Source organism: Galleria mellonella, unplaced genomic scaffold (assembly GCF_026898425.1).
Source record: "Galleria mellonella isolate WM207_F2 unplaced genomic scaffold, CSIRO_AGI_GalMel_v1 utg96, whole genome shotgun sequence".
Lineage (NCBI taxonomy): Eukaryota > Metazoa > Arthropoda > Insecta > Lepidoptera > Pyralidae > Galleria > Galleria mellonella.
The window spans coordinates 2,169,851-2,194,542 of NW_026442179.1; the positions used below are offsets into that span (position 1 = coordinate 2,169,851).

The 24,692-nt window shown below is 31.4% G+C and overlaps 1 protein-coding gene across 3 annotated transcripts in view; it reads left to right on the forward strand.

The window, feature by feature from the left end:
* Window positions 1-24,692, forward strand: part of LOC113523570 (synaptogenesis protein syg-2-like) — a 253,093-nt gene that overhangs the window by 227,757 nt on the left and 644 nt on the right. For 2 of the 3 annotated variants that reach the window (XM_052902798.1, XM_052902797.1), the window contains exons 9-16: window positions 65-195; window positions 973-1,132; window positions 8,232-8,383; window positions 12,417-12,636; window positions 13,182-13,397; window positions 14,288-14,428; window positions 17,968-18,072; window positions 24,099-24,262. In XM_052902798.1, the coding sequence (XP_052758758.1) occupies window positions 65-195; window positions 973-1,132; window positions 8,232-8,383; window positions 12,417-12,636; window positions 13,182-13,397; window positions 14,288-14,428; window positions 17,968-18,072; window positions 24,099-24,262 (1,289 nt within the window). The remainder of the gene's footprint in view (window positions 1-64; window positions 196-972; window positions 1,133-8,231; window positions 8,384-12,416; window positions 12,637-13,181; window positions 13,398-14,287; window positions 14,429-17,967; window positions 18,073-24,098; window positions 24,263-24,692) is intronic. The other variant, XM_052902799.1, reaches the window with a different exon arrangement.

Consider the following 24,692-nt stretch of genomic DNA (forward strand, 5'->3'; position numbering starts at 1 on the left):
AAGACAATAGGCAGAGAATACTTGCGAACGGAACAAGACTAATATTTGTGTTTCTTTGTAACAGATGTGCCAATAGTAGTTCTCCAGCTGGGCTCCAAACTAAACCCTAATGATATCGAAGAAGGGGATGACGTGTACTTCGAATGCGTAGTTAGAGCCAACCCTCCGGCTTATAAAGTAGTTTGGGAGCATAATGTAAGTAATTTAGTTTTACTATCTATTCAAATTGATGTTATTATAAAATCGTGTGTTTTGACTGTAAAGGTACCATTTGTAGATTAGAATGTTTGGAAAATTAAATTGAATTAAATAGATAGATAGATATACAATTCAATTTAATCATTTATTGCTATTTTATGTTGTAACAATATAGGTCTTAAGTTATTAAAAGTAAAGAATCAACATGAACCCTGGAAGGGCACAGCAATCACATTAATAAATATTTCATAAAGTACATAACTGAATTTTTATATTATATATATATATATGTATCGTCGATTTTATTTGTTCGTTTATTCGTTTTCGTTTATATTTTTTTTGTGTGTATACCACATTAACACAAAATGGCTACAACTTAAAATATTATTATATTTTTAAGTATGTAATTTTTAGTTTATAGTAGTTTACAATTTTTATCTATAATTACATAATATCTTTCCTCCTATATATATATATATATATATATATATATATATATATATATATATATATATATATACATATACATATATATATAAAATGCTTAGCTTATTATATATAATAGCTTTTCTTTATATTTTCGATTATCTTAATCTTTAATTAAACTAATAATATTGGATTGAAAGATTATAAAATTGCCGGTTATATGAAATTATAGGTTTTTATAAGATATATGTAACAGTACTATGATTAGTTTTTTTTTTATTAATATAAATTGCGTAAAAGCAAATTTACATTCGATTATAGTGCTATAAAATAAAATTTTGGTTCTAGGGCCAGCTGATGACACATAATCAAAGGGCCGGTGTGATCGCTGGCTCAGCACATTTAGCTTTACAAGGCGTGTCCAGAGAGCAAGCTGGGAAGTATTCGTGTACTGCATCCAACGTAGAAGGAGATGGGAAGTCGTTATCTGTGAACTTGCAAGTCATTTGTAAGTATCGAACTATTAAATTTCGATCATTGCCTTAAATCAATTATCATTAATATTTCGAGTGATGTGGCTAAAGCGCTAATATACTGCACTTTTAGGATAACTTACTAAAGAAGTTTAATAGAGTCTTATGGTGCATTTTGTTCGTCCGTCCTTCTATCACAGTACTACATCAGCAACTACTAATGTTATTACCTAATATGAAATTTGGAACTATTATACATAGTTGGAATACATATATATTTTAATGGAAATAATTGAATTTTTTTTTTTAATTTTCATAATTTTAGAATGGACCTGATATTCCAAGTGGGATAAAATATGAAAGAGCTTCATTTGTGATTAATATTAAAATGGTTTTTGTAGTATCAGCTATAATAATACAATAAAGGTCATTTTATTTCATATTTTATGTATTTCGGCGAGGAACAAGGAACCCGAGAAAATCATAGTGTGTTAATTGAACTCAACTCGCACTAGACCGGTTTTTTTTTTGTTATTTACACATTTCGTCTATATATTTATGAGGTTAGGGTTAAAATTTGAGGATAGAAAATGTTTGTATATTAAATGTTTTATGTACTCCTCAGCGAGGAACGAGGAACTTGAGAAAATCATGGTGTGTTAATTGAACTCAACTCGCACTAGACCGGTTTTTTTGTTTTGTTATTTACGCATTTCGTCTATATATTTATGACGTTAGGGTTAAAATTTGAGGATAGAAAATGTTTGTATATTAAATGTTAGACGTCGAAAGCCAACGCCTTTGGTGCAATCGAGAACAGAAGAAAAACAACTAAAGCAAAAGTTGCTACCTTTGAAATTGATCTCTTTTAGCCAAAGGTTAACGAGAAACAGTGGTGTGAATGACTTGTATATATTAAAATATATGAATATTTATAATGCTTATAAAAGACAACTTTTCAAATAAATCTACTGAACTATGTGTTATCTTGTGGAATGGACTTCCACGAGTTCTCTGGTTGTTTGATTACAATTATTTTGTTTACCATTAGTATACCTATTTCTCCTCTCCTAAAAACAATATCGTATTTTTATCTGGTACCACGTGATTGAAAATGATCTGGAATTTATGATGATGTAACATGGAAGTAAACAACGTGTCTGTTATTGATGTTCCTTTGCATTCTTAGTAACGGTGCGCGAATCCGAATGATTCGTTATTCAAATAATTAGTTTATTAATCGATTACTAAATAAGTTACTGAACGCTTAGGGCATCTTAATGTAATTTTACTTAGAATTGTAAAATGTCATTTTTTAATTTTATTTTTTATTTATTAGACATAAATACATATAGGTCACGCCTATCTTCTGTTGAAAAATGTTCATGGTGCTGTCAATTTTTTTAGGCAACGGTGACTGTTTTTAATTAGATGTACCTTCAGCTTATTTGAAATTCTAAATTGCGCAAATAAAAGAATACCAAAAAATTGTGAAATTAAATATATTTCGATTTTTTCTCATTTATCAAATTAGGTACAAAAATTATATTACGTTCTGAATATATTTAATTTGACCCTTCTTCAGTTAGTCACGTATTCTACGACCTACTCGCATTTAGACCTAATTTATTGGCCAATTTTAAGCAATTTATATATTGCCTTCTTGGAATCTGGTTCAAAATATTTAAGCTAAAACGACTATTAAAATAAATTAATAATTGTTTATTAATACACCGTATGGTTAGCCGTGTGGTCCTAGCATAGAATAGACCACCCCTTCTTTGTTTCGTGGGTGTCGTAAAAGCCGATTAAGGGAGGGCGAGAGATGGGCAGCAGCGTTCCTCTTAAAACATCTCTAAAGCCTGACTGTGGTTGCTAATCCGCCTACCAAGCGTGGTAACTATTGGCAACCCCCCTCCACCCCAAAAGGGGATGCTTATGTTCAGCAGTGGACATTTAAATGCTGATATGATGATGATATGACACCGTCTGGTTGGTCGTGTGGTCCTGGCATAGAATACCACCTCTTCCTTTCCCGTGAATGTCATAAGAAGCGACTAAGGGAACTGAATAGTATAGGGATGGGCAGCAGTGTCTCTCTTAAAACATCTTTAAAAGCTTAACTGCGATCGCACTTATCAAGCGTGACAACTTCTGGAAAAACTCCCCTTTATGGGGAAGGCGTTCAGTAAGGGATAATTAACAGCTGAAATGATGACTGTTAAAATAAATGTAATAATTATTAATACACGATATAAAAATTAAGAAAAGATAATACTACTATACTGTCCATAACAAAGTAATATTGTTGTTTTTAAATTATAACCCGAAACTAACAACTTAAATGTACCGAAACTATAACAGCCCCGGGCCGTATTCAGAAACAGGCTTTTGCACAAAATTAAATATCATCTGTTTTGACATTGTTAACTGGATACTCAAATAATTTGAAGTTTAATGAGTTCACATGTACTCGTTGGCATCACATCACTCGTCATAGTTAGAGAATTCATTCTCACACCATTAATCGTGAATGGTCACGCACAGTGCGGTTTCAGAGGCATTTCCTCCCGCGAACACTTAGGTTGTGGAATGAATTTCGTGCCAAGGTTTTCCCTAGAGGCCGTACCATGGGGTTCTTCAAAATAGATGTAATAAGATTTCTTAAGGGTCAGCAATGCGCACGTGACACCCCTGGTTTTGCAGGCGTTCATACGCTGCGATGACCGTTTCCCACCTCCGGTTGAGTCGTGTGGATGTTTGTCACTATTGTAGTATTTCTACAAAACGTGTATATTCAACTAGATACTATTTAAATAACAATCCGTTGATAAAAATACATTAAAATCGATTGAATTATTTCGAAGATTAGTTTGAAAGAATATTTTTTTATGCAACTTAGAATGGCCAACAAGCTGACGACCCACGTGATGGAAAGTGGTAACCGTCACCTATAAACATGAGCAGTACCATGGACGTAACAGTGTATACTGTTTCGCCCATGATACCACCCATGCATTACTATTCCTGAAGACTCAGACGTTATTCCTCGTTATATAATGTTATATAATGTCATAGTCTCGAAATAATTGATGAAATCCGAGTAACAGTTTACCATCTTTCTGCGACGTTTGTTTCCATCAAAAACAATACTACCGGAATTCATAAGAAATAGTACAATCTCTAAAACAGAATAGATATACGAAGGTATAATATTAAGCCTCGGAAGCAACTCATATGAGCAAACTTGAAACTATTCTCTACACACATAATAATAATATTTAATATGACATGTTCATTCTCCGCAAATACGTATAAAGGCGAAATTCATTTTTATGAAGTATTTATTGAAATCAGTTTTATTTACACATTTTCGCAATAAATTTGATCTGATCTGTATTACTTGCAGTAATATATTACTTTCACGTAAGCTTTTACGAAAATACATCGGCTTTTATGTGTTTTTTTTTTTACAAATAAAATGATGGTTAGTAAAGAGCGTTTGGAACAGTATTAACTTAATGTGTAATATTTTTTTATACCACAAAAATTACTAATAAGTATTTATCTCCACTAATGATATGAAAGTAAACGGTCATTAAATTAATATTCAATTTGTTTCTTATAGAAATATTTATTTAAAGCTTGGGATATGTAATGAGCTCCCATTCGAGGTTTTTCCAAGAGACTACAGCATGTGTTCTTCAAAAAAGGGGTAGAGATTTCTTCAGGGTCGGCAACGCGCGCGTATTATCCCTGGTATTGCAGTCGTTCATAGGCTACGGTAACCGATGACCATCAGGTGGGCTATATGCTTGTTTGCCACCTCAGTGGTATATAAAAAAGAAACATCAATTTACCAAATGATTAGCATTTATATTTTATTATCTATTAAAATATTAATATTATAGAAATCCCTATTAATGTTATAAATGAGAAAATGATTTTGTTGGTTTGTTTGTATTACTATGAAATTTGGTTTACATACTATAAGGCATGAAGAAGGTTATAGATCATCATAGTTTATTTTGTAAACTCCAAGATACTGTTTATGCCTTTAGGCGTTATTTATTTCCATCTTTCCGTTAGATGAATTGCCAACCTGTTTAAATTTTCAAGTTTCATAAAAAATATAAATTATATTATCACCATAAATCATCACATCAGCTGTTAACCGTCCACTATTGAACTTAGATCTCCCCAATAAGGGGGGGGGGGTTGCCAGTAGTTGCCACGGTTGGCGACTGCAGTTGGACTTTTGGTAATTTTTTAAGAGGGATGCCGTTGCCTATCTCTCGAGTAAGTAGTAACTGAAAGGAAAGGGTGGCTAATTCTATACAGGGACCACACAGCCATTATAATAGTAAATTATATTAACTTAATATTAAGTACAGAGGCAGCCAACACATTTAATTGTTTTAAATTGAATGTAAACACGATACCGCCTCAACTAATAAATTGGATAAACCTTTATTGTTATTGTGAAATTAAAATATTAAACGGAACTGTCGCGAAACGAATGATAACCATTTTACGGGTTAATTTCGGGCCATACGTCACGAGATTAACCCTTCCATTTGTTATTTTTATTATTGACGCGTTTGGACGTGGACTTTTATCCCCAAATATGTTTAAGTAGATTTAAGTATTACACATATAAATCGAATGAAAATACGTCAGACATATCTGGCTGGCTTAATAATGACATGTAGATTTCGAACCGCAAAAAAGGCGGGTTGATTTATGAGAAAATTAATATCGATCGTAACCTACTCGGATTACTATTCAATATTTATTTTGTCACAATGTCATTTAGACGCCGTTCCTTTCCCGTGGGTATCGTAAGGAAACTTAATGGTCCAGGGATTAGCAGCAATGTCCCTCTTTAAACATGACCAAAGCCTAATTACTGTTGCCAATCTACCTGCTAAACATGGCAACTACTGGCAAAACCCTTCCATAGGGAGAGACCTATGTTCAGCAGTAGACAATTAATGGCTGATATGATATGATGATGAAGGTCATTTAGTACATATAACGGTTACTGTTAAAAAAAAATAAAAAAAAACATAAGTAAGTAAATATATTGAAAGCGGATCGTTCAAAGGATCCTGCGTTTATTATGATCGTTCCCGAGCTGGTGACATGTAATAAACCTACAGTTTACATTGCTTTGTGTTCGAAATCAAAGTGCAGTACGATATTGCATACATTTGCTTAACGTGTCGCGCAATAGATGGCATTCAATTTACGATTCCGATCGTGTGTGAAGCCGTGAATCTATGCCGTGCAACACGCAAATTATTGTATCGGATTTAATACAGTTCAAATAACAGTAGTAGAATGTAGGACACATAGTAACTATGAAAGGATTTTATTACCACATAATTATAAAAACAACAGCTGGGCCCGAAATTTCGTGGTCGGGTTTAAAAGTTGCCTATCTTGTTTTATCCTAAATATTATGATATGCCAAATTTTACGTAATTATAAATTACATAAAATTAGAACTCATCGATTAAATTAAATTCAATGAAATACAACGAGTACATTGATTTCTGATTTGGTGTTTAAATTTCAAATTTAAATGTACATTGGTGAAATCGGAACTAAAAAAAAAGATGTAAAACGAGAACGAAGCGTACCCATTTATAAAGTTCATTTCTCAAGTCTAGACCAATAGAAAATCGAACGCGGAACTTCATTCAGATAATTCACTGCATCACAAAAATCAATTACAGTGAAATACAATTTTACTTAACTGTAATCCGTTTAGAAAGTTACATAATTATCGACTATAAAAAATAAAACATTTATTTTGTCAGTAACCGATTAAAATAGCACTGTGTAAAGACATTTTATATGAGCTACTATTTCTTTGAGAATGTTTTAATAAAATACATTATTAAACAAAATTACTATATGAATGAGGAACCAGATTGAAAAATATACAAAAAATGTATTGAGGAATGTCATCAACATATAAAAAAAATCCTTTCAACGACCAATTAGAGATGAGTCAAAAAAGGATAAATAAAGATTTAATAGATTAAGATAGGACGTGGCTTTTATTAAATTTGAGGATGCCAAATTCGATTGCGATCTCTTTTAAGGTTAAGTGAAATGTATCCACGCAATACACAATATCGGTATCATCGTCAGAGATCATCGTATTCGTCGGCGAGATTAGTATTTCGTGTTCGGTAATGGGAAAAGATTGGTTTTATTATCTATTGATGTTACGTAAATTAGGATGTAATAATAAAATATACTTTTATATATTACTAGGTACCCGTTCAGGTTTCAAACGATCATGTAATGAAATAATATAATAAGTAATTATGGTTAATAATTTGTCCCAGCCATCTCTTATCTCACTCACTTTTTTATGTGAAGATTTTAAAACCAATTTTTTATCTTTCCATACGATTTTTTAAACACTTTATTCTTTTCTTTTATTTATAATTGTCAGGGCAATGTTCGTAACATTGCCCTGACAATTATAAATAAAAGAAAAAACGAATAAGCCCAATAAATGCAGTCGTTCTGAAATGATACGCTTACGTATATTTGACAATTGATTTCTATTTTTATTTATGTAGATATAAAGTATTGTTCAAAATTTCATGTCACGATGTTCGTTTGCGCTAATCACCTGAACTGTTAAACTGATTTAATAAAGTATTTGTTAATTGATATTAATTTAACATTAGAAAGGATATACTTTTATTATAAAATATAATATACCGATGACTGATTCATTTATCTCTCAACAGATACCCTAAACAGCTGTTGGAGAATAAAATTTTTATTTCAATTTTCAATATTACAGAAGTATATTTTCTGTTTCTTTTAATAAAGAACAAATAAATGTTAGTTTACCTGATGGGGACTGACCGTCGTTGTTCTAGAATAGTTACAATATGAGAAATATTCAGATACACAAGCTTCAAAACAATCTTCTCTAGCACGAAGAGAAAATATCGCATAAATGTCTACATAAATTGTACATCAACGAAACATAAATTTTAATAGATTATAATTATAATGAAATTAAAATTCTAAATTCCATATTAATATTTTTATTTATAAAGATGAAAAAAGAAATTAAATTGTACGTTTTCATCCGAACAGATAAACCGGTATGCACGAACACAATGACAGCAATTGTTGGCGCAGCTTTCAATGAAGCAGCAAAAGTGACATGCGAAGTCGACGCTTTCCCTCCACCGAAGAATTTTCAATGGACGCTGAACAATTCATTGGGAACTGTGGAGTTGGAACCAGTAAGAATTATTAATATAATTAGAATTATTAACATTGAACCACGAACATAATATTATTAAGCTAGAAGATTTTTGGAAAAGAATGTTGCAATTTGTATCTTTGCTATCTTAAGCTGTTGCAGGTTTAAATCTTATATGTTATTATTTGAATGAAAATTTATTTTAGAAACTAGTTCATGTAGGGTATATATTAAAAAAAATATTATTTAAAAAATACAATGGAGTACAGGCCACTTATATTAATAATAGTTTTCATATTATTGTCTATGAAATTCAGTGAAATCTATAAAAGTGACACATCTTTTGTTCCCTTTTGACTCTCCTTCATGGCCCTAGTTTTTTTAGTTACTTCTTATTCATGTACACATATTTGTATATTTCCAATATTACTGGTTTACTTTGTCGCTCATACCTTATATTGACGATATTTTTTGTTGGAGTTTTAAGAATTTCTTGTTAAGTAGACTTGACACGATTTGTTTGTTGAACTAATTCCAGATAAAGCAAATATAAAGGTTTTTTTTGTCAGTGGTCAAAATGTCCCTCAATTACGCAAGCTATTTAATATTAATAGAAATAATTAAACTTACAAGTTTAATATCAAAGTAGTGTCCCAAATTACTAGATATAATTTTTATAATGCGAATAGCATTTTGCTTGCACTCTACGCATCATTGGCGCGGAACGTTTATGTATTACGGAATAATAACTCTCCCCTCACTCTTCCGCAAACATTCCTGATACGCTACATTGTTGCAATGTTATTGCTTTTTCAATAAACTTTTCAATAAAATTCATACCAATCGATTTAAAAAATTATGAAGCTTTAAACTTTGTTGATGTGAAATGAAATTACTAGACGTATTTTGGCTTTGCAGATGTAAGTCAGTATATAAAGTAAATTATGTTTAATGTTAGGATATAACCTATCTATGTACTAAATATCATTCAAAACTGATTTGTAGTTTTTGAGTAAAAGAGTTATCCATCCATTCAAACGCCCTTGCAGGATAGTAATTTATATATTCAGCGGTGAGAGCTTAATTGGATATCCCTTACTGCGTCCGTAGTCAAAATTTCAGCCTTAATATTTCAATTTATTTAAAATTACTCTCACGTGATTTGTGCTTCGGAAGACTCTTAAAGCCATCGTCCAGTAAGTTTTGTCAGAGGCTTTCGTATACAACAATGGTGGTAATTCTAGACACCAGAGGGCGGTATCTTCACACGATTAGTAGTAGTTGTATTGTGAGTTAAATGCTATAAATCATCGTCTTCATATCTGATCCCATAGACAACCATAAGGAACGGTCCCGACCCACCTGCATCCGTTGAATCCCTGCACTGCCTTAGGGCACCGCTCCATCTAGTGAGTAGTCATCCTACACTGCGTTTATACGGAGTTACCGCTCAAGAAAGGTTTTTTCTCAATCGGTTGTCGGTTCTTCAAACTGTGTGACTAATCCGTTGCCATTTCAGATTGGTTATCCTTCGGGCTATGTCGATTCTTTTGGAATATCTTTTGGATATCCTCATTTCCAGATTCAACCAATCAATAACGTATATAAACTTAAATGCTATAAGTAAATAGGACAAATTCCCAGTAAACTAAAACCAAACATGCAATTGCTGAGTGCTAACACTCAATGCAGTATCACATATAGGATTCCCGGTTTTCATACTGAATGCAAGTTTAGCGAACCATAAATTGTATGTGTCATATCTATAAAGTTTCGCTGCGTTTCACAATCTTTTATATTTTCTCTTGGTATTTCTTCTGTTTGAAGAATAGTTTGGTACGTTTACGAAACAAATTGTGTACAAAAGTGTATACGAAAATTTATTCTAAAATAATTTAACAGTACACATGTTATTTTGCATTCCACAAATTTCTTTTATTAAGTAAATTTTGGTTGCTATGAATTTTTCTGAGATCTATAAAATAGGGTAATCATAAAAAAAATTTAAAAGTGCTTGTAAACAACTATATTTGAATAAAGATTATTTAAATTGAAAGACTGTGAAAATTATATATTTATGACAATTTAAAAATTTATTGCAGAATGAAACTAAAATATGAGTAAATATGAATTAGAATTGAGAAACAGAATTGTTTTAATTTGAACATTTATTTATCTAACTCTTATTGCACCAGAAACATAAACATAAACAATGACATATAAAGTACAGATTAAAATGTTAACATAAAGGTAAAAAAGCAGTCATATCGCTAGAGCATTTATTTAATGATTGAAAATTTTATTGTCAATTTTTATTTAGTTATAAATATGGTATTATTATTGTTAGACTTTATTATATTAGTTGTTAAAGTAATTAAAATAAAAAAGAATAAAATAAAAACATATTTCATGTTAAATATTTTACATGCAATTTATCAGATGTTGCAAGTGCTTATGGGCCGCGGTAAAAGAGTAACTGTTAAGTATCTTGCGGGCTCTTCTCAACACATAACTACTTTTCGAACCCAGCAGTAGATAAAAAAAAAATACGATTTGAAAGTGTTTGTAAACAAGTCTATGTGTGTAAATATGATATAATTTTAAATTTAAATAATTTACCATCATATGAGCCGCATGCTCATTTGCCAAACTGTGTTTTGAAAAAACCTCCTCATGGTAAAAGAATCTGACAAGTAATTTAAAGCTATGCTGATATTTTAATATTTGAAAACAAATCATAAATGACTTTATGCACTTCTATTTAAGTTTTGTTTTTAATTGGACAAATAAAAAAATTGGAATTAAAAATCAAGGCGAAGTAATAGTTTACGGTGACGAAATATTAGTGACGATGAAATTAAGTCAGTTGGTTCATCTTAATAAGTTCACCAGGAAAAAAAATGTAATTTATATTCGCCATTAAAACATAACTTGTTTATTGTATTTAAGAAAAAAAAGAGACAGTCAATCAAGTTGTTATAGCCTACAGTTCGGTTTAGATTGATTTTGTTTTTTAGTTGTAAATCAATAAAGTTTATTTTACAACAAAACATAGTTACAAATGTAATCTGTCATTATTTGATATCCTTATCGTACGACAAATGAAAAAATACATTTCAAATAATATGTCACAGAGGTTCTTTCTATATAATCTTCTGCTTATTACTTGCATTTGAATATTTAATATTCCTATTTAATAATATAGTGACAAACGAACTCAATTTACAAAATAGGAAATAGTGTCTTTGAAATTTATGACTGTGTAAATGAGACATATCATCATCATCAAGATGGTGGAAACTACTGTCATGATTATAAGTTTTAAACTTCCCTCATAGACACTTATTATACTATCAAATATACAGAATAATATATCTTAAAGCCACTACACTTAAATATAAATGAAATACACAATAAGTGAAAAACAAATATAAATTTATATATATTATTTTATGGTATTTTGTGTTATGCCATTTACAAATCGTCATCATCATTTCAGCCATTATCCACGGCTACATATAGACCTCCCCCGTTTACAAATAGCCACTGTAAATAAATTGATTTTTTAATACAACTTAGAATGGCAAACAAGCTGACGGCCCACCTGTCATGGAAAGTGGTAACTTTCCATCGCCTATAGATGTCCATGAGCAGTACCATGGACATAACAGAGTATACTGTTTCGCCCATGATACCCTCATGCGTTGCCATTCCTGAACACTCAGATGTTATTCCTCTGTATCCTGTAAATTCACGCCATATCCCACCCTTCAAACTGAAACACAGCCACTCAAACACAAATGCTTCACGGTAGAAACATGAATGGGACAGAGCTACCCAAGCAAATGACTTTTGTACAAAGTCTCCCTCTGATATTTCTGGTCTTTCAGATTCTCAAGGTTGACTGGAAGAAACCTCTGGAAGGGAGAAGTCTGCCTGTGTACCTTCTTATTTTCTTTATAACCTTATATCCGTGTCAAATCTGAATGAATAATAAAGTTTATACAAACAAGCAAATAACTACAAGAATTATACGCCTGTTAATGTTTTTTTTTCTCTCTTTTATTCATTAGGGCAAGTTCACAATAGACAGCGCTGGACGGTCAATCCTCACTTACACACCAACTACAGAAGCAGACTACGGTTCCTTAGCCTGCAGGGCTACGAATCTGGCTGGACAGCAAATAGAGCCGTGTCGGTACACTCTGCTACCAGCTGTCAGACCTGACCCACCTTTCAATTGTACCGCACAAAACTTAACTGATGATTCTGCTGAACTGAGATGTTTTCCAGGTAAGTTTAGTACAGCCCTTAATTTTATTATTTTACAATAATTTTATTTATTTTTACATTTTAGTTAATTTATGATTATTTTAATTAATTTTAAAATTTAGTTTGTTTAATATTCATATTATTTAATTCAGATAAATATATGTAATATTATATTCTTAGAATAATAATTTAAATAAATTCATTCCGTATCATAATAAAGTACTTGAATAAAATATTTAAACTTATTACGCTTTGACCTAACAACTTTCAGATGTTACTGTTTTAGGTATCTAATAATCATAATTATAAACTAAATGTATATTTATGAATAAAATAACAAGGGATGGTTAATTTATAATTATAGGGATGTAAGAAACTTACTCAATTTAGTTCAATACCTAGTGGAGCTAAGCAAATGATTGTAAGAAATGCCTCAGCTGTGGGGGTGAACGAAACAAGAATTTAGAACCAATAAATCAGTAATCTACTTTCACAAAAAAAATATTGATAAATTGATAAATATAACAATTTATTATATATAAATATAACAATATATTATTCCGAAGGTTACGACGGAGGGCTCCATACAATTTACTTCGTAGAAGCATGGGAAGCGGGCACTCTCATAGCGAACGCTTCTACCCCAACACCGATATGGAAACTACGTGGATTAGGCTCGGGGAAAGCACTGAAATTAATATTCTACGCGAACAATGCAAGAGGAAGATCAGAAGTTACCACATTAAGGGTGCATACATTGTCCAGATTAGCATTACATACGGGTATGTAAACATTTCTTACATTACCTTTTTATATTATTGTCTCGGTGACTTTGCATAAAAAAACTTACCTTAATTGAAATAATATTAGTTTAAAATCAATACGGCAGTAAATTTTATCAACTGCAAAATCAATTATTAAAGTTAGTAAATGTAAAAATACAGGAGATTTGAGAACCCCGTCTTTTTAATGGCGCTATTATATATTTTTTTAAATCCTGTTAAAAAAATTAAATGCATAACTCACGCTGTATAGATATCACATTTGAAAGACACCTCTTTTAGTTTTATTGGAAGGTTTAAATCCTAAAACAAAATTAAAATTATTAAATTATGATTATAATGCACAATTTGTACTTAATTCTAATTAAGTATCTTTCTATATTAAATGTTTTACCATTATTATTAAGTAGGTAATTAATAGTCACATATAAATCCGAATCTGATAAATTCAGCTTTTGGGCTAAATGGGCGATAGTCGAATATTTAATGGCCGGTTATCTTAACTGTCGGAATTATGCGGTTAAATTATCTTACTAATATAATAAAATTGTAACTAGACGATGTAAAATATAAAGAAAACATATAATAATATTAGATTTCTTATTAAAATTAATAGAAACAAAAATGATATTTTTTAAAAAATATCTCTGTCTGTCTCTCTGTCTGTTTGTTACGGTATCGCGCAAATCTATTGCATCAAATTGAATGCGGTTATCACACTTGTATTCCTGAAGGCTTATATAACATAAAATTTGGCATATATTATATCTTTATACGCCATTAAGAAGTAGTTTCTTTCAAGAGTTTTCCTACCTCTGAAATACAAAGTAACGGGGAAAAGCTAGTGATTAAATAATATTTCAATTTAGAATTTTTGTTCCATTTGACAGAAGCGAAGACAATCAACGGCGGTAGCATGGATATCAGTTGGGCATTAGGTATTGTGGCTGGCATCGGAGGCACATTAGCTGCACTGGCTGTAATTGCCTTATTGGCTAGAAGACGGCATCACCGGCCTTTACAGTATGAAGGTAAGAGTTCTATTTTGTGATTTTATTTAACAGCTGGCAGTGTCTATGACTTTGCTCAAGTAACTATGATAAAAAATAATGAATGTGTTTTTTCATCTAAAATACTACGTATTTGTATTTTTTTTTTATTAGTTAAACCTTCAAAGCGTTAATAAGTACCAAGCAAGTTTGTACACCAAACAGTTTAATATTTATCAGAAATAAAAATCAAAACTAAGGATCAATTTATCAACTGATTTGGAATCTATGTTACATTATAAATTCTGCTTTTTGTTTATTAAAAGACGGCAATTAATGCAACCATTTAAGTAACCAATGATAACTTACCTGAATAATTTTGATGTTTATCGATCGAATTGAGTATCCTTTAATTACCGTAGGTATCGTAAGAGGCGACCAATGTAACTTAATAGTCGAGGGATGAGCAGCAGCACCATTTTTAAAACATCATCAAAGCCCAACTGCGGATGCCAACCTGCCTGCCAGACGTGGCAACTACTGGTAATCCTTCCCTTATGGGAAAGGCCATATGTGTAGCAGTGAACAGTTAAGGGCTCATATAATAATTCAAAAATAAAAATCTCGATGTTTTGATCAGTTTACACCGACCGTATTTACGAGTAGGAATGTAACCTGGTTGAAACGTCGAGATAATTTAAATAAATTATGATAGTTTACCTAAATTATCGCGTAAATTCTCATCTCTTATTAACAAAAAAAAAAACGTGCAGCCCCAATATCTAAAATTTAATAAACTCTGCTTGTTTTCCTTGAACTTCCAAAACCATTATAAGTCAAGTATAACCAATGTTCTAATGCAGCCATAAACGTTTTCTTCCCTCCGAACGCTCGCTGTATTCCTAGCCTATTGTGAGTTAATAACGTTGGGTATTCTGATAGAATTTCGAAGGCAATAGCTGGTAAATTGTCTTAGAGTGATATAAAGAAGTCCGTTAGACCACAAATAAAACGGAATGAGTTCGGCAGGGAACTTAGCGGGAATGGAGGCAGATTCAGTGGCGTGACTTGAATTTTTCTACGCCCCGACCGCGTCGGCTGCGGATTCACTGCATTTCAGACGTGATTTATGTCTTTCAGTATTTCCATTGAAATTGCAGATGTTTCGTCACTTGTATACGACAGTTTTATTAAGTTTCCTTCGCAACACACTCGAACGGAAATGATATTCAGCTGTTCAACATTTTGTATCGAATTTTGAAATGCTTCCAAGTTTCTCGTTGCTAGTGAAAAATGTACCTACAATGCTCTTATAATGTACTCGTATTTTACAGTTTGCATTAGCATTGAAATGCAGTGTAGTACATTTCTCCACTAGATGGAGTGACGACCTTAAATACATTGTAGGGAGCCAGTGGATGCAGATGATTTAGGACCGTTCCTTATGGCAGTCTATGAGGGAAGCCTATATTCAGTAGAGAACAGATAATAGCTGGTATGATGATAATGATGATAAGCATTGACAACGAGTATTGTTTCGTAATTTTAAGATTACTATTTCAATAATATTATATTTAATTTAATATTACATAATATTATATTTTCTTAACACAATAAATTGTGTAACACTAATAGAATGGATTACTTGCTCGAAATTGAACATTAATTCAGAATTATTATCATTATTTATCTTTAATAAATGAGTTACAATTTATAAGTTAATATGAAAATATATATACTCGTAAATATTTACAATCTAAATAAAGTTTCTTTTCTCTCATTTATGGAATTACATTTTAAGCCACCTGTCCATTACAAAAATAATATTACAATAGCTTTGCAAATAATATTTATTGCTTATAAAATATTCTTACGTTATTGGTACATTCGGCTGTGCCAGGCTAGTGCCAGGTGTATTTAGGACCTAAATACCGAATGGCATGTCAAAGTCCCGTTGTTTTGTATAATCGACACGTGCCAATTCGAATACCATCTATTTTCTTCTATATCCAATATACTCACACAGATACAATACATAAATAAAAAGATAATATATTCACAGATATAATATAATACTAGCACGATATTGTGGAAATTAAACTTGTACAAGTGTACTTGTAAATGTAAATACACCTACTATCATCATTATTTTTTTTAAAGTTATGATTAAGATAAACTTTTTTTTTATACAACTTAGAATGGCAAACAAGTTGACGGCCCATCTGATAGAAAGCGGTAACCGTCGCCTATAGACATGAGCAGCACCATGGACATAACAGAGTATACTGTTTCGCCCATGATACCCCCCATTCGTTGCTATTCCTGAAGACTCAGATGTTATTCCTCCGTATCCTGTAAATTCACGCCATATTCCACCCTTCAAACCGAAACACAGCCATGCAAACACAACAGCTTTATGGTTGAAACACGAATGAGAGAGGTGCCCAAGCAGACGACCTTTGTACAAAGTCTCTCTCTGGTGATATTGTAGATTGTACTTTGTTATACGAGTAGTATTAATATATTAAATTATAATAAAATAGAATCGAAACTAAACGACCACAGGTCTGGATCTACAGACATTGATAAATTATTAACTAAGTTCAATAATTCTACATATTATAGCAAAAACAACTTTAGGATACGAAATTGTACGCATATTTCGGAACTTGAAACTGACTTTTATCGTGATCTGTCACGAATATCATAAACTATTATGTAATAAAACTGAATAATATATTTAAGCTCGTAAATAAGTAGCTAAATCTATATATCCTGGCTTTGTGCAGACGCGGTGTACTCCTTACGTTTGGATACTATAAATACCAAATGTTCACAGGTCACGTATCGCTCCAGCCCCGGTGTTAGCAAATACTAAAGTCGAAAATTTATACTGAACCCTTGGGGGTGACTTCAAATTACGCTTCACTCGTTTTATACTGTTTGAACAAAGGCTTGTTTAGCATTTGCGATACAAGTGTGTTCTGTTATAAAATGCTTGTTCATTTCATATTTCATATAGAGTTAATTTAATATAACGGCAACGGTTTGTAATTTTCATTGTACATATGTTTTTCTTTGTCTCATTACTTTTAATAAAAATTTGTGTATAGTAAGCATTTGTTTAGGAGAGATAATGAATTTTATAAATAATTTCATTATAATTTAATATCTAAAACATTTATAAAGAAAACAAATGTGAGAATTGTTAGGCATATGTATACTTGTTTGACTGTACTAATGTAGATTCTGAAATATATTTCAATCCCAACTTATATTTAATTTTAAATTCAGCAAAATAATCTTATTAATGTGAATTAAGAAATAAAATTTAATTAAAATTAATCTATTACCTATATATTCTTTAATTCAAACCATATTTATAGTACTTCTAGATCATATAAAACTCAATTCAATTCACAGTTGTAGGTACTTGCTACAGTTCAAATTTGTTCCTTTTTCTATGCTATTTATTTACTTTAATATATAAGTAAGCAATATAAGCCTTGTTTGAATGTTCCAGGTATTCTGTGTAGTAAAGTGCAGGCTTCATTTATTCATAAAGCCCTTTTCTTTTCTAGCCCCAATACAAACTGTGAAGGCTTACAAAGGAACAATACAAAGCAACAACCACTCTCCGATACAGCCTGATGACAAGAATCCCGATGTCGTGCCACTTGGCAAAGGTATGTCTCTCTTTAGATATAGAATTCTATGAACAATTTTTCACTGCTAATTTTAAGAGTATACCTTATATATCGACATATATTTGTTAAATTTGACTTAGCAGTTGAACTTTTTTTGCAACTTAGAATGGCAAACAAGCTGACGGCCCACCCGAAGGAAATTGGTAACCATCCCTATAGATATGAGCAGTACTATGGGCATAACAGAGTATACTGTTTCGCCCATGATACCTCCATGCGTTGCCATTCCTGAGGACTAAGGTGTTATTCCTCTGTACCCTATAAATTCACTGCCATATAGACCATTCAAACTGAAACACAGCCATGCAAACACAGCTGCTTCATGGTATAAACACGAATGGGACAGAGGTACCCAAGCAAACGACTTTTTTACAAAGTCTTCTTCAGGAACAAAGGCAAAGCTGGTACAAACTTGCTAGAAATAGCTAACTTAACGCTAATGACATTCTCTATAAATACCTTTATTGCTACGATTTGTTAATTTTATAAACCGATTTATAAAAAACATACAATTTTTTTACTAAATTAAAAATAATTTTGTGTCACGGTGTTTGTGGTGGATCTCCTCCGAAACGGCTCGACAGATTGTTATGAATTTTTTATATATATATTTGGTAGGTATGAGAATAGATCGTTAAATATATTTCATACCACTAGATGCTTAGGGTGTCCCTATGCAGAAAAAAATCATTTATAAGGCAGAACAACGTTTGCCAGGTCAGTTAGTAATATTTTAAAATTAAGTTCTTTAAGAATGTAACAATACAGTTATATTCTTAAGAAACGTAGTATTTATAATGACCTAAATATATTACTCAAAAATATATTAAATTAAAATTAAAATAAACAGTAAAAAAATAATTAAATAAATATTTAAATATTACTTTATTTTTATTCATTAATGATAATAATAAAATAAATTCCCATTCTGTATAATTAAAATTCACTATTCCTTTACCTTTATGAGAATTTAAATTATAAACAAGATTGGAACAGATTTCCCTAGAGTCTGTTTGAGCCTCTCAGCTTAGTGGCGTGTCTGTGGTTGTTATAGACCCCGACTGTACAAAGCCTATTGTAAATATTATAGTAAAATATTTTGAGAAGCTTAATTTTGCGGCGGAGCCTAATAAATAGCCAGTAATCTATATTTTCAGGCGAATATTGATAAAATATTAAAGGGAATCTGTAAATAAAATGAGTAAATTGGCTGCTGATTTCGACACGAGCGATCGATAAACCAAAACAGAATTCTTATTTTGAGTGAATATGTTTTATAAAAGGCAGGAATTATAATAACGTGGTTATTTAGGCAAACTATGATAATTTGGGAGGATATATTTTTTTATGGGTGAAAATGGTATGCTGACGCTAACTCCGCCTGCGCTAATGGGATACGCTAGCGGAGCACCAGTGAATGGTGATAGATGAGAATGAAAACAGGCCGGTTAGCCCATCATGATAAATTCATCAGGAATTAACCATGATAGTTTCCAGGGGGAACCGCGAGGAGGTCGACCTGGTTGGGTATATTGCTAGCAATGGGATTCTCAGTCTCCATTACTTACAATTCCATTCCCCCCTGGGTGGATATATTGGCTTTTATCATATTAAGAACTTTGCTATATAAGTATAATATCATATTCATATATTTTGTTTATTCATGTTTAGAAATAGATAGCAGATCAGGTTTATTTATTCCGAAGAGACGAGAAGATGATGTTATTAATACCTGTTACTTCATTCTTTAGCAATATTTAAATCTATCTTCATTCACAAATGAGAATATAATGTCATAAAATTAATATGGAACTAACATAGAAGTAATACTTATTGATTAAATATTTTTTATACTAGGTACTGAGCTGGCTAACAAGTATATGACCCATCTTATGGTAAGCGGTTACCATAGCCGATGAACGCCTGCAATTCTAGAAGTGTTACGTGCGGGTTGTTAGCCCTGAAGAAGCCTCTTTACCCATATTTTGAAAAACTCCATGCTGATAAAATAATTATAAAAATAAATTTATAATTAAAAGATGTAATCGTATAATATGGCCTGGGCTCATAGAGCTGGCTGGAAGAAGATGCATGAATCAGTTGCACCGACAAGAGAGAACTCTTAAATGAAAAGAAAAAAAAAACGTATAACATTTCTACAAAAAAAAAAATGACGTTCTGCAATTTAAAATTCCCTTTAAAAAAAAGAACGCAAAGGTAACGCTCAAATATATTTTTGCAAACAAATTCGTAGATATCGTTTAGTTGTCAATAACATCGTAGTAAATTTTCAAATGAAATCCAAAACCAAACGGTTTCAGTTTTAGTACAATTACTGTACAAATTGATAGGCTTTACCGTTCATTATGATGGACCGCTGTAAACTCCGACTATACAGGAAATATAGCGGTCGGTATATGACAAATTGTACCCTGTTGTTGATTGCTTACATGCGGTCATTACTGATATAATCAAACGCTGAAGCGACCGTTTCCTATTTATATAAATAGGCCTTTGTTATCGCTTGCATTGATTTCACATTGTTAACTTTAAAAATGGAATGAAATTTAATTCGTGTGAACTTTTTTTTAACCCCTCATGTAAAAAAGAGTGTTATAAGTTTAACGAATTGATCGATTATAGTGCGGTTTTTTTTTAAAGCTGACATGATAATTTAGCCATAACTTATGTAGATCTATTCAAGCTTTACAAGGTCATCACTTTCTTATTATTTTTATAGGTATGTTTTTTTTTTTATTTTTAATAAATTAATTGTTTATTATTTCTGTGTTCCGCATATATGTGGCATCAAATTTAATTAAATGGACCATACTTAAACATAGAGACTATAGTGTTGGGTTCTTCACAAAGGGTGTATTAAGGTTTCATCAGAGTCAGCAACACGCACGTCATATCTCTAGTGTTGCAGGTATCGATAGACTATAGTGATCGTTTATCATCAGACGGGCTGTATGTTGTTATGCCTTCATGATATAAAAAACAATCCATTTTTTTTATCTTAAATCATACAAAAAACCATTGGTTGTTACTATTATTTTTATAATACTATTTCTTCGTCTACATAGAATCAGTTATTTATGGATATCTCTAATACGATCCTATATAATATTGAAGAGAAATTTGCAAATTTTCAAGTAGGTACACGTGTATCAAGGCTTTATACGTTTACTTAGATTTCATATTTAGGCATCCAGTGTTGATATGCTAAATTTTAGTTTACGTATATATAATATCGCTGTTATTTACATTTCATTTATATTACCGTGGCGGAGTTAGAAGCGAAATTAATGGAAATTTTAAACGAATTTATTACCAGTTTCAGTTACAAAGTCAACTCAAATGTATAATGGAAGGCAAATAGCTCGAGTAGTTTTGTATAATGCATTTCATTGTTATAAACAGCTTCTTTTTGTGATACAAACTTTTACACCAAATATTACAGTCCGTTTGATATTTGTTTTCCACTCAGGAATCTGTTTAATTTTGTATCTGTCCTCTGGCTTCTATGTTTGAAGCTATTATTTATCTAATATTAGATTTATTATTAATTGTCTTAAAAAAGAGGTTCACATAATTCTGTCAATTCGAAACCGATTTGGAAAACTCTTTTTTATCTGAAAGGACATACTTACAGATTGTTGTACCCATAGAAATTTGATTAAAATCAGTTTGGTAGTTTAGTTTTTAGATCAAAATAACTGGTTTCGTCGTACTTGAAATAGGTTTTTTTTGGGACACAATTTTTAATTATGTAATTGATGTATAGGAGAAACGTGTTTTACTTGTAACAAGCTTATTTAAAAATAAGCTTGAAGTTTTCAATTATTTCTTTTGTAAAATTTTTAGTTAATTTACCTACATCAAATTTGTTATTGACTTCAAAGTCAGAGCTAACTCCTTATTGTCGCTGTGAAATGAATCGATTTTCAGACAGCGTGGAATCGACTTGAATATTTTGGATGAGTATTTTAAGGTCACTCATGTTCGTTACTGACTTTGTCTAAACGCCAAAGTCAGTTCCCGATATTGATACCAGCAAAAGGAGACTTAAAAATGTACACAAATTCTGGACATAAAACTTCGAGTTGTTTTTTATTATACAAGTATGTAATTTCATTGACTTTTCTAACAATATGTAAAATTATTCTTAAGATAAGTCATTCTTACAAAATTCTGCATATCTCATTTAACTCAATCTATTAATGTTAATGTCGTGTGTATACTATGAAAAAATCAAACGACTTTCTATACACAATTTCATTCAGATTCAGATTTTGTCCCCAACACTGCACTGATGCCTTCGACAAACTCATTGTAAATTTATCTTTATTAGCAAAATTTCATAATTTGCTTCTAATTTTACAATGGGATTCGTGGATCGCAAGGCTTTATAATTTAAGGTGTTTCATTTAAAATTGACGACAATATTCCGTACGTTTGTGATGCAGTAATAATAAATGAATCTTTTGTCTGGGCGTCTTTTCCTTTTTTGATGATATATTCTCTGAAAAAGTCGCTTTTATTTTTGATAAATATAAAATCTATATTTTTAAACGAAATTTCGAGCACCGAAATACCTAAAAGAAATGTTAGAAGTTCGACTAGAGTTGGAACATGACAGTTTTAAATCAAATTTATCATCAATTTGTAGCAGTATAAAGCACCAACCTATATCCAAAGGATTAAATCACGAAGTTTTCCATCCGATGAGGATTCGAAACTTTAAACTGTTTACTGTTCAAATTCAGATAAATTGATGTTTATTGAATTAATTTAGAATATTTTAGAAGTAATTTATGTAGACACAGATTAAGAAACAAATGAGTCGTGAACTGGAAAATTTTGAGAAATACTTATAATATTTTACATCGGTCATTTAATACGTGTATGTACCTATCTTGTATGTATACCATGTAGTCTTGTCATAGAATGGGCTACACTTTCCTTTCCCGTAGGTGTCATAAGAAGCGACTAAGGAAAGTTAATAGCCAAGGGATGGGCAGCAGCGTCTCTCTTAAAGCATCACCAAATTCTAATTGCAGTTGCCAAGCCGCTTACCAAGCGTGGCATGTACTGGCAAAACTCCCCTTTATGGGGGAGGCTTATGTTCAGCAGTGGACAGTTAACGACTAATATGATTATGATGTACCTATCAATCGATAATACGAGCATCTTTAATTGGGTCTTTGTACGATTAAATTTATCTTACTCGATATTTTGATTACATGGTATTTGACTGTAGCTAAATATACTGATATTATTGCCGATAGGTGTCAGTATTTTATAAGGAATTTTCATACGCAGAAGATTCCCTTTCGTGCATGTTACACGATATCTTTGCCTGTTCTAAATAGGTATTTATGATTCTTTTTGCCATTGATAGTTGAAGGTTGGTCTCATATTAATTTTAATCAAAGTCACTGTTTTTTTTTTTTTTAAGAAAACGAGTACAGGACGAGTTTTCTAAATCGAAATATCTTTAAATTCCAATTATTAATATTTATTCTTTTCATATACTAGCTGATCTGGCAGTGGTCGGAATTCTACAATAACGTATATTAAAAAAAAAATAATTTATTATGGTTATGTTTGATATTCAGTAAACTATAGACAAATAATACTGAAGACAATATTAATCTATTCACAATTTGACCACAGACTTTAACAACAAAGAAAAGAATATATATGCGTGTGTGTATCAAATACATGGTAGTGTGTGTGTGTGTGATGTTTTTGATGTATTTTTTATGCATAATTAAAAAAAATTTTAGCATTCTGCACTCTTACTCTTACTTATTTAAACTATAAATGTGCCAAATTTCATACCCTTCCGTTTGCGCAATTTTCATAAAAATGGGTACAAAGTTTTTGCTTCACGTATTAAAATATAGTATAATTACAGCATTACTACATTTTTAAATACATGTTCAAACAAATGTGACACGAAAAAATAATAATAATAAAGTACATTTTATTCTGTACAGATTATAACTGCACACGTGACTTAGAACGTCCGCCCGAGCCCCCACCTTACGGGGGTGTGGTGTCACCCCCAGTGGGGTCATCTAGAAGCACGCATAGTTTGCAACAGCACGAAGTGAGGTCAAACACACCCCACACTCCGAACACGCCAGCGTCTGACGCTCAGGTGAAGTATTTTGCTTGGGTTACTCTGGCATCCGGCCCAAATTCTAGTAATTGAAGATACTAGGGTTGGCCAATATTTTTTTTATTTCCTATTAGTATAAGAAATGTTTTATTGCAAAGTTAATTGTTGGTATATGTCTGTATAGACATTTAATATAAGTGTAAAAGTATTGTAATAAAATTTATACATTTAACACCAGTTTGCATAGAACTGAGTTTTTTTTTCTATACAATTTATAATTCAAAATAAGCTGACAACCTACTTGATAGATAGAAAATGGTACACATCGCCTATAGTCATAAATAGTACCATGGATATTATAGAGTATTGAAGTTGATTTTTTTTCTGTGGAACAAAAAGTTAATTAGATAAAAGTTGTTGAATGTTAGCTTCTAATTGTAAGATGCATATTTTTAAAATATGTTATTTA